The 12,343-nt window shown below is 37.0% G+C and overlaps 1 protein-coding gene across 1 annotated transcript in view; it reads right to left on the reverse strand.

Moving 5' to 3' along the window:
* The window catches only part of FER (FER tyrosine kinase), a 105,217-nt gene that overhangs the window by 77,872 nt on the left and 15,002 nt on the right, over positions 1-12,343 (reverse strand). The window contains exons 3-5 of the mRNA XM_030466772.1: positions 10,471-10,729; positions 5,446-5,619; positions 2,007-2,106 (exon numbers count right to left, since the gene is read on the reverse strand). Coding sequence (XP_030322632.1) covers positions 2,007-2,106; positions 5,446-5,619; positions 10,471-10,677 — 481 coding nt within the window. The 5' untranslated portion in view covers positions 10,678-10,729. The remainder of the gene's footprint in view (positions 1-2,006; positions 2,107-5,445; positions 5,620-10,470; positions 10,730-12,343) is intronic.

Raw genomic sequence — 12,343 nt, forward strand, 5'->3', positions numbered from 1 at the left:
ACTTACTCTCTCACTGGAAGATGGTTTTGCTAGGCTAAAACAAAAGCAGAAGTCATTAAATTTCAAAATCACTCCACTTGAAGAGTATAGAAATTTCTAAGTTGTTCCTTTGCGTGTCTTGCACTCTTCTCATGCTGACCAGCTTTTGTAGCTTCTGTGCAAATTTACAAGTAATTTAGCATGCATAAGCCCAGGAACAAAGAAAAAGCAGTATGTCCTAAGAGATAATTGGCCCATTCTGATACAGACAGGTGGGGCCAGATGCTGAGGTGGAGACTTGGCTTGCCAGATGAAGTGAGTCTGTTGAGAACAGCACTTCACAGAAGTAAACCTGGACTGGTTCTTTCAACATATTTCTTGCAAGACCTGGTGTCGAAATAGTGTCAAATCTTTTCTTAATTTTTTTTTTTCGGTAATAAAATGATTTTCAGCTTATTTTCAATACTTGGCTATGTCCTCCACTGCTCTAGTAGGTACTGTTGCTAGCTTTGTTTTCAATAATTCCTGAAAAGCTGAATCAATTTGCACATAGCACATAATTTGAACAGAAACTAGTTACTGAACTGAAGCATGGAATAATGAAGCATGAAAATTTTAAGACCCTCCTAACTTGTTCATTTCACAAACCAGTTTGACAACTTGAGGGCTCAGAAATCCTATGAAAATACCACAGCTTAAAAAAAATTCAAACAGCTCAGCTGAACTGTGGTTGATGTACAACAGTAATAGCTCACCAACTAAGAAAACAGTTGTACTTCATAACACAGCCTGGAGTGCAATAAGGGAAGAATCAATTCTGCAGTCTTTGGATGAAAAGCTTGCAACATCTTTCTGGAGGTCAGAATTTGTTAAAACAGATTTACACTAAAATGTTAAGGAAAGTGAAATTAAACATGAATTGCAGTATAAATACTAAATCGAAGCATGAAAGAGAAAGTCAAGGAAATCCACAGGAGAAATAAGTGCACGAAGAACAGCTTGTATTTGCTATTTATCTAAAGAAGCACTAATTCAGTTAATCAGAAGGACATCAAAACATCACAGCTACTGACAGCCAAAACGTTCATTGATTTCAGTGGGAAAGTTTGGTGCTTCAGGAATGGAGAATGATCAGAGCTGTAAGAGGAAGAGGAGATAAAAAGAATGTAGATAAGATGAGACACAGATAGAAGATGAGATAAGAAACTAAGCTCACAGCACCCTATTATATTTTCCATATTGCATACTGTATGTCCCTCTGCTAAGCAGTTACTTGGAAATAAACCAAGTAACCAAATTAAGTGTTTAAGTAGAAAACAGATAGGGAATTGGATAAAATTATCAACTGCGTATGTATTAACATTTTTAAGCTAAAAAGCAACAGAAAAAAGCTGAAGCTAAACAGTGCAGTGCTAAGTATAACCTCTTATCTCATGCTATTTTGTTATTACATTCACATATTGGCCACCACTACCGATTTTAAACAAATTTGGAAGGAAACAATCTTTCTTCCATCACTGATAACTACAATATTGCACTGTGACCTACAGTACAACAGAACCCAGGAAAATAACTGTCATTTTAGGCAGTCATACAAAAAATTAAAGATGGATCTTGGAATTTTATTTATATACTGCTATCTGATTAATTTTCTATCTTATAAGAGAACACAGCACAACCACAACAGTTCACAGGATGTAAGCAGACTGCAGATACAATGAACATGAGATGGAAATGACACCCACTTAAGACCATTTACAGTTCATTTGAGCAATTTTACATTCCAAATATCTCCACTGAGGGAATAACAGAAAAACTTGAAAAGGTTTGTCACCTATACAAAAAGAAATAATTTAATTCATTATTTTTTTTAAGTACCACAAAGTATAACAATTATCCTAAGATACTAAATGAGTGTCTTTATATTGAAATTAAGTTGCGCAAAATAAAAACATTACCCTGAAAGAGTTCTGGCACATTGGAAAAGGCATTAATAAACAGATGAAATTAACACAAGTCAGTCATACCTTTAGCCACAGCTTCTTTATACTTCTCTTTGGCAGAATTTACTTCTTTTATTAGTTGTCTATAGCTAGATTTTAGTTTCTCTAGTTCTGTCTTTGTGACCTTTAAAAAAACAAACACAAAAACTATTATAAGTACATATCCTCAACATATTAAAAAACCTCATAGCATTAGTGAAAGAGGATTAACAGGATTTATTTTCCAAAATAAGGATGTTAGCACCTTCTATTCACTTGAGATAATATCAGTAAGGTGTAATTACAAGGTGTAATGAAATGAAAATCGGTGAATGTCTCGAATGCAGAAAGAGGCCTGAAACACAGATATTCACATATATCAGTGTAACGAAAAATATGTTTAAGAAATCCACCTTCTCATAAACACTCTTTCATCCCAATAACCATAAAGAAAAAAAAAAAACACCACCAAAAATATGATTATTAAATCACACTAGATGAAAAATTTCTATATAATGTGCTAGAAAAAATAGAAATAGAAAAATTTCTAGATATTATAGTCCACACAAATGGCTTAGAAAGTGAAACTGTGCACAAGCCAATTTATCTGTTGTAACACTTAAATCCAGAAATTACAAGAATCCAAATAAAACAAAGAAAGGAAAAAACAACCAACCAAACAGAAAACAACAACAGAAAACATTACATCAAAACCCAAACTACAGCAGAATAGAGTAGCAAAGAGTCATTTTTGCTAAAAAAAATAAAAGAAAGTTGTCACTTCTATCCCAAATTTTTACCCACTGTGTAACAAAATTAGAGCACTGTTCAGAAATAATCACAGATCAAGAACTTGTCCAGAAAAGGTAATGACAAACCAGTCCCTACAATATCAAAAAGGTGGCATATATAGTAAAGAAAAGTAAAAACTTGAACAAAAATAGGCTTATCATGGAAAACTGTGGAAGAGGAACTCCCCTTCACGTAATGTACAGAAAAGGAAGTCCCTTCTACACAAAAACTACTTCCCTTGGAGCTGGCAAGAAGAAGGATAGAGTTTATAACCCACATTTTTTTCATGAGGCAAGGCTCAGACCCTGCTCTCAGACTCAAGAACAACATCTGGAAACTTAATGGTTTCCACTACGTAGCCAACACGACGCTGCCTAGCGTTCCTATTTCCATGCCAACAATGCAGGGATTTAATTAGAAGGCAGGAATTTTCTCCACATCAGTTCCATATTCTCATCTATGTTTCTGCACACTAAATTACACTCACAGCTGTTGTTATTATGGACTAATAGAGGTGGTACAGGAAATAATAACCTTATAACAAGTGTATTATAAGGACACAAAAACAAAACATAATTAAAAAACAACAGCAAAAGAAGAAATCAAGAAGCAGTGAACACGATTAAGAAATAACAATGGGAAATAAAAGGTAGTTTATAAGAATCCTTTGTAATAACTGCAATGTATTTTACTGATTCTTAGACTGTATTCTTCCAACAGACAAAAACAAAACCACAAGCAGGTCTATGCCCATATGATGTTTAAGGAACTAACATAGTCAAGGATTATCTTAAACTCAGTGTTCACATAAAAAAGTTGTGAACACCTAGCTAGCATAGCATTGTACTATTTTTTCTCAGATTTCATGTAGAAATTAAAAATATCCAGTATCTTAAAGGGAATTAGAAGAAATCTAAAAGAGATGACTTTTATTACATTCGTGTAAAAGACATGACATATCAATGTCCTTAACAATTTTATCAAAATGACTCCTCATCACAGAGCTGTCTAGAATAAGAAAGGATGATAGAGGTGCATTTCACCTAAAGGAAATTTTCTTAACAGCATATCCTAAAGATACTGATCTTGACAAGGGAAGACTCTGTGATCTTCCTAGGAAATAGCATTGTGCTTCCACATTTAACAAAAGCAGAAATAATACCAGAGATCACAACTAATATTTTGAATTTCTGAGAATCATTCTCTAAGTGCCCCAGTGACAAAAAAGCTCTGAATAAACAATGTCAGCTAACAATAAGAGAGCCTATCACACATAACTAGCATGCTATTCAAATGCTTCTTAGGAAAATCAGGAAGGGGAAAACATAAAAAAAACCCTCCAACAATGCAAGCTTATTCACCAGAACATGAAATATTTGCATGACTATGCAGTCCATTATTAATTAAAACCATATGGTTTGTAATTGGTCACTTGAGCAGTGCTAAGTGCTAAATGTGCACCATATTTTGTTGACAATGTCTTACTTTAAAATACAGGACTTTTACAGACTTTATTAAAGTTAACCTATTAACAGAAAGAAAAAAAAACAAAAACAAAACCACATTTCTGCACAGTCCCTTCTAAAAGTAAACCTGAACGTCTAGCAGTCTTGTTTCATCTAACCTTTCTTCCTTCCATATGCTTCTTTCTTTTTGCTTTTCTCCAATCCTCTATTTATGAAACATCTATTATTTTCAATGCATGCAACCAGTTTTTCCACTTTTTCAGTCCCACTGTTTTCAGCTGCAACAACCGATAAGTGACGGTAAGCAATTATTCAGCTTGGAAGTTTCATCAGATACAACAGCCTACTAACCATTCATCAGAAAGAATGGACTATCCATAGGTAATACCTGGGGAAGATGCCAAGATCCAAACATACAATGAAAGAAGTCCTATCAGAGTCCAAATATTTAATATCATGTATGTTTAGTAATAAAGTTCTTCCCATAATTAGCCCAAGAATCTTTTACTCTTCATATCATTACATTTGTACCGTACTACTCAAATGTTACATTTTAATTTCACTATTCCAAATCCCAAATTCTCTGCTGAAAGAAACAGCAGTCTTCCTTCTCTCAGCAGACCTTTCAGACTATCAACCTGAGTTTTGACATGTGCAGTTAATTTCCCCCAGAGCATCTGAATGGAAATCTTGATTTCTGTTCAGCTTTACTGAATAGATGCAGTGCTTTCACCACAAGCAGAACAACTGATATGTAACAAAAAAAGGCCCTGGAGAGCCTCAATGTCTGATTTATACTTGATTTACATGTCAGAATAGCAACTAGAATCCTGTCCTCACCCAGAACAGTCTGGACTGTCAAGAGCATTCATTAGCAAATGTTTTCAGTGCCTGGGTCCCAGGGATGGCTACAGAGGAATGGGAAAAGGAAAAAAGATGGAACAGACAAGTGTCACACAAAATCATCCCCTACTGAAGTAAGAACATTTACATTGCCATCTGCCCAAACAAATTCATAGAAAAACAAGTTTTCCATCTATGCCTTGTCAGCTAGAAAGGGAGAGAATATGCAGAGGAAATTACTAGATTATGCATTCTACATAACACAAATCACTATTTTTACCATACCACAGAGAAAAAGAGAGGAACTGAAAAAAATCCACTCAAAACATATTACTTTTTAAATATATAGAACAATAATACATTTATGAAGTTGTATAAAATACCTTGTACATCTCTGCTTCAATTTGTTGATGAACACCCAGGTAACTCTTCTTAACTTGCTGCTTATCTTTGATCATCATTGTAAGCCTATGCAAAGGCCCAGAATTAAGATCTTCTGCATGGGTCTTCATTATTTTGCTCAGCTGTTCCGTTTGCTGTACCACGAGCAACCAAGACTATTTAAAAAAAAGCCAGAAGGAGAAAAGCACTTACTTATTCTGACTTACATATAACTAAATGATGGACTGTGAGAAAACACACATTACTGTTTAGAAGTAAAAAAAAAATAAAAATTAAAACTTACCCAAATGCACTAAATGTCTTCTAAAATAACATTCTTCTCACTGCACCAAAATGATGCCTCAAACTTACTCAAAAAATCATAAATAAGCACAATACTCAAAAAATCATAAATAAGCTCTCAATAGTGTGCATTTAAGAGGTTGCCATTTAAAAGGATACCATTCATCTGCTGCATAATATTTTATGGGCACCTTTCAGCACTGTCCTAGTACTTTCTGATGACCAGTAAAAGCTTTAGATATTTTTTTTAGATACATCCCTGACAAACACGTTCCTGTGTACTTTGTTCTTGTTTCCCAGTTTCTCTGTTCAAGCTGACTTCTCTGCCTCTGTCAAAATACCTCTCAGTAGTATGCATTTAAGAGGTTGCCATTTAAAAGGATACCATTCATCTGCTGCTTCACGTAACTGACAGCATCAGTCAGGTCACCGTATCAAAGCACAAGGTGCTAATGCATTAAGTGACACAGTCACTTCTCTGTCACAGTAAACCAGCATTTTTCTGTATTGTTACTTTAATAACTTCCTTGGCCATTCTGTCAGTTTTCAGGACAAGTGCAGCAGCTTTGAATTTTGATGAAAAACTGTAAGGTAAACAGAGAGTCTTCCAAGGCACCACAAATACAAACACAAAATTGAACTTCAGTTCAAATAAAAGCCTTTGTTATTAGAAAGATCCCTGATATGCTTTGCTAAAGGGAACAGTATCTGATTTTTTTAGAAATAACTCCCTGATATTGAATGCTATGCTGTTTAAAATTTCAGAATGGCTACAAGCCATGCAGTGATCAGGTTCTGAAGGCACCTACTATGCTAGTTTTACTAGCATTTATCTTACTAAAGACAGAAATCCACCTTAGAACATCAAAACTCAGAACATAAGTTTAGGAGCTTTGGGGTTTACATACATCTCATATATAAAAACCTACACACAAAGTATTTCTATCTTTATGTAACAATGCTGCAACACAAACTAGATTCTACAGAAAGAAAGAAGAGACAGTTAACTCCTATATTTATTAAACAATGTTTAACATTTCCTTTATCTTGTAAACATCCCACAGGACAGAGGCCCAACAGGCACAGAGCTATCTCAAACTGCTTGAAGTGTGATGTTATGAAAGGATCACAGAATCATTTTGAGTGGAAAAGAACTTTAAGATCAAGTCCAACCATTAACCTGGCACTGCCAAGACCACCACTAAACCATGTCCACCACAGCTACAGGTCCTTTAAAGACCTCTAGGGATGGTGACTCAGTCATTTCATTGGGCAGCACTGTTCCAGTACCTGACAATACTTTCAGTGAAGAAACTTTGCCTAATATCCAACTAAGGCCATGCAGAGGTGGCACTAGAGGTAATGGTTTTAAGCTGGAAGGGGGCCGATTTAGGTTAGACATCTGGAAGAAACTATTCAGTGTGAGGGTGGTGAGACACAGGCACAGGCTGCCCAAGGAGGTTATGGATGCCTCCCCTCCCTTGACAGTGTCCTAGGCCAGCCTGGATGGGGCTTTGGGCAACCTGGTCTAGCTGGAGGTGTCCCTGACCATGCAGGGGGTTGGAGTAAGTGAGGGACCCTGCCTAACCCAAACCACTCTGTGAGTCTATGAATTTAAACCTCTCCTGGTGCATTTTGAGGTTGTTTCCTCTCATCTGATTGATTGATTAATGACAGAAGACAGAAACCCAACTCATTACAACCTCCATGCAGGGAGTTGTAGAGAGTGATACAGTCTCCCCTAAGCTTCCTTTTCTCCAGGCTAAACAACCACAGTTCCCTCAGAGAGTCCTCATAAGACTTGTTCTCCATACCTTTCACCAGCTTTATTGTCCTTCTTTGGACACATAGGGTCAGAGCCAAAGCTCCTCCACTACGACAGAGAACTGTTTCAGCCCTCTACTACAGAACACTTTCCAAATTACACAAAATAACAAAAAACCCATTTGATGACACAAAACTGGGAGGAGTGGCTGACACCCCAGAAGGCTGTGCTGCCATTCAGAGGTTCCTAGACAGAATATAGAGAGTTGGGCACAGAGAAATTTATTGTATTACAAGGGCAAGAGTAAAGTCTTGCAGCTGGGAAAGAACAACCCCAGGTACCAGAATAGGTTGGGGACTGAGCTGTTGGAGAGCAGCACAGGGAAAAGGGACCTGGGGGTGCTGGTGGATGGAAGGATGACCATGAGCCAACAATGTGTCCTTGTGGCCAAGAAGGCCAATGGCATCCTGGGGTGCATTAGAAAGGGGGTGGTTAGTAGGTCAAGAGGTTCTCCTCTCCCCCTACTCTGTCCTGGTGAGGCCACATCTGGAATATTGTGTCCAGTTCTGGAAGGAACAGGAACTGCTTGAGAGAGTCCAGTGCAGAGCGACCAAGATGATGAAGGGGGTGGAACATCTCCCTTATGAGGAAAGGCTGAGGGAGCTGGGGCTCTTCAGCTTGGAGAAGAGGAGACTGAGGGGTGACCTCATTAATGTTTATGAATATGTAAGAGGTGACTGCCAGGAGGACAGAGTCAAGCTTTTCTCAGGGGTGACTAACAGGACAAGGAGCAACAGTTATACACTGAAGCATAGGTGGTTCTGTATAAATATAAGGAAGAATTTTTTCACTGTGAGGGTGGAACAGGCTGGAACACTGGCACAGGCTGCCCAGGGAGCCTGTGGAGTCTCCTTCCCTGAAGAAATGCAAAGCCCACATGGATGTGTTCCTGTGTGACCTGCTAAACGTAACCCTGCTCTGGCAGGGGGGTTGGACTCGATGATCTTGTGAGGTCCCTTCCAACCCCTATCTTTCTGTGGTTCTATTATTCTGTGACTCTATGATTCTAAACATCTGTGTGAGACAAGTGGATCTCATGCTTAAAGAAGCATTCATAAGAGCACTCTCAGGAGGTGAAAATGTAGTCAGAGTTCTCTGTTTTCCTTAAGGCAGATTTATTAGTGATGAGACAAGTACTGTTGCAATCAGCCCTGAAAACCATGCCAAAAACATTTTTCAACAGAACAAGGACTCAAAGAAATAGTTATCTTAGAATTCACCAGCTGAACTTAAGTCAGAAACACAGTGAAAACTTTCCTTTCCACTTAGAAAAAAATAATTAGCACATTTTCCATACAGAGAAAGTATTGGTTAAAAAGGATTTCTGTGTTTTGTGATTATATTTTATTATCTTAACATACAAAAGAGAAAGTGAAAAGGCATACTTAAGGCAAGGCTTCAAAAAGCAAATCTATATGGGACAAAAGAGCAGCTGGGAGGGATGGCAGAAAAGATAAAGCATTTCCTTTGACAGAAAATAACCACAATCCCTCAAAAGCAATATAATACAATATTGTTTGGATTAACAACATTTTTAGACACATAAACACACAAAAGAGCTGTTGGGAAACACTCAAAAGTACTGCTTTTCTAGCATTAGCAACTGCTACCACCGTGCCTTCCAGCACATTTGCCACCTCTGCATAAAAAAAAAATATAGGAGAGATTTTCCTAAATACCATGTCTTGGTATACCACTCTTCTGGTACATTGAAAAAAAAATTTTTTAAGATAAAAAAAAAATTAAAAAAAGCTTGGTATTTGGTCTTTATGCCACATGATCCAAAAAATATACTATACAGGTATTATAAATCTTAGATTTTAAATCTTAGTCTGGTCAATTTACAAGACAAAAATTGTTGCAGGGGAGGGAAACAACAACAGAATTTGTTACAAATAAACACTGTGCAGTGCTACTTCTGGGGCAGCTGAAGTTAGGCTAGCTATAGAAGTGTAGCTGTCAAGTCTCCAACCCCTTACTACAAATCTAGACTGCTGCACAGGGAGCATTCACATTCCTAATGCTAGTATTTAAGCAGCCACCACCTTAAGCGCACTACATAAAAACAGTTTCGTGTAAATTTTAACTTGACCCTAAAAGAGTGTCTTCTACAGAGAAGAGGTCAGAATTCACACCAGTCTGAAGAGATAGTGTAATAACAGCAAGAGCAGAAGGGCAAAGAATTAAAACACAATCCTTTTTTCCAGACAAGAAAGAATACAAGTTAGCAGTGAAACTTAGCAACAGGTGAAATAGGGAAGTCTGCTTCTTTGGTGCACTTACTGGATTTGCTCTAAACCTATAAATTAATAATTTGGGGAAAGGACACTCTTACCTTCATAAGAAGACAGCAATTATTTTAAATTGGATACAAAACAAATCCACAATTATGAGAAACATCCTGAATTATTGTTTTGTTTTTACAACACAGCTTGCAGTGTGAATAACAGCTGGAATTATAGGCTTTCCCTTGGTTTCCTGGCATTTTTCTATTTCTGTCACAAATTCTATACAACATTAACAATAGCTCCTATTTAACTGCCTTGAAAGAAAAGCTTCCTATAGCATGCTTGACTTTCAACAAAGTAGTTGTTGAAAAAGTAGTTGTTAAAGTAGTCTACTTTAAACAAAGTAGTAGGCTCAACCCAGGCACCTAAAATACCAAAATTCAGAATTCAGGATTGTATTCCGGTTCAGTTATTATTTTCAAATTAAGATTGAAGCTTTATTTATACATATTGCAGTGAGGAACTAAAAAAGGACTTTTAAAACATTTTGGCAATGTTAACTCTTCAAGATACTGAATGAACAAGGATCCAACTCAAAAGAAAACAAATGAAAATTAATCCAGCACTATTATTTCCAAAGATAATCCAAATTCAAAATACTTCAGTCTTACCTTGGACACATTGCTGATGTAATCCAATTGGCAAGTGCTCTCTTTATCTACTTGATTACAAAGATTCTGTAAAGTGGAGGCATACTCTTTATCACTTTTTACTCTCATGACCATAAATTTCTTCACTGTTTCCAGCAGTCGTAGTTCCCAGTCTTGCAGTTTTAATAAAGCATCATGAGAACATTTCAGGTCACCTCCAAACCCCATCTTTTAAGGTACTATATACCACACAGGGGAAAATACAGGCTCTTCACCACATCTGAAAAGTAGAAAAATATTCATGAGAAGAATCAAAAAACCTTCTAGAGTGACAAAGAGCAACTACTAATGTCCAAACCCTGAAATAACTTAACCATAAGTTAACCACATACACATAGCTGCTCAAAATATACCAAAATGAGGGTCAAAGCCCTGTTTCAAGCATCTATGACTGGAAAACCAATACTAAAGACCAATCATTATATCTGATCAAATAAGTATCTTCACAGTATTTCCACACAAGAACTGCCAACTACACTGTTCCATGCCTGCTGCCCCAAACACCATTAGTTTCTAGTATTTACTGGTTTAAGAGCACAGAAAAATCCAAATAAAACATTATCTCTCAGGCACTGCTTCTGTGAAAATGGGTAAATACTTAGAAGCTAGTTTACTCCTAAACATTGTGGTAGAAGGCCATTAAACTTGAAGATTCAACTTCCCAAAAACCAGGATATATCCCAAACCAGGTCCAGTGCTCCCATGTGACACACATCAGGTCAGAGTCCTGAAGTCCAGACAATTTTCCCCTAAGGCAGACCAGTCTCCCACCATGACCACCAAATGGTGGTCATGACCACCAAATGGCCATAATTTGATAAACAGATACAAAACACCACCTTATGAAACCCTGTAACGCATCTGCAGATCAAAGATGTGTTTGAGTTAGCTTTAAAAAAACCTGCATCTGATACTGATAAAAATGCAGCCAAGCCATGAAAGACATGAACCTAGACATGAATAATTTCCACAGACTTGCATAGGTTTTGTGTTCACAGACTGAACCCCCTTTCCTGCGCATACACCAAAAAACTGTTCCTTCATTTATCAGCTTCAAACTTGGTAAGATTTGGTAAACTGAAATACTAGCTCTGAACTGCCCTGTTGTTTATTCACTTACTCACTAGTCCCTGCAGTCCAGCCAGGCTGAAGCTCCTTTGAACAGAGAAGTACCAATTTCTTCATAGCTTTTAAACTGCTATTGAAGTCAGCAAAGTGTTTTACAAACATTAATAGATTTACATTCCTAACAGCCCAAGGGGTGAAGCAAGACTAAAAATCTTATTTTACACCAAGAACTGAGACAAATAAACCGATGTCAACATTGCAGCAGCTGATACTGGTATTTACAAGTCTGACATTTCAGACAAGAATACCTAGAATTTTTAGTGTATTAAGTATCCAGAAAGAAAAAAAAAAAACAAGATGCCATCAACCTCAGTTGCAACACAGAATTTCAGAAGATTTTGCAAATCAATACTTAGTGTGATCTTCAAGACAGTCTCACACCCAGGACTATTCAACTCTTCCTGGAGTTCCCTGGCTCCTCTAGCTTATACACTAAGTTATGGAAACAAGTCTCATCCACTAAGTGTTTCTTCTCAAAACACAAACCAAACTACATAATCAGAAAGAAACAAAGAACCTATAAAGAAAGCAAGAACAGTGTTGTTGCCACACATCTAGGGAACAGAGACAAGTCAAGGTAGTATGAGTATTCTCATGTTCTTTCCTCTGTTCTTTCATTTGAAGCCTTGCATATCAATGAGAATTCTTTCTGAAGCTTTGAAGTCACAAAGACGAAGAGTAAAAAATGCACACGGCCTGTGTGAAT

The sequence above is a fragment of the Calypte anna genome, chromosome Z (assembly GCF_003957555.1).
Source record: "Calypte anna isolate BGI_N300 chromosome Z, bCalAnn1_v1.p, whole genome shotgun sequence".
Classification (NCBI taxonomy): domain Eukaryota; kingdom Metazoa; phylum Chordata; class Aves; order Apodiformes; family Trochilidae; genus Calypte; species Calypte anna.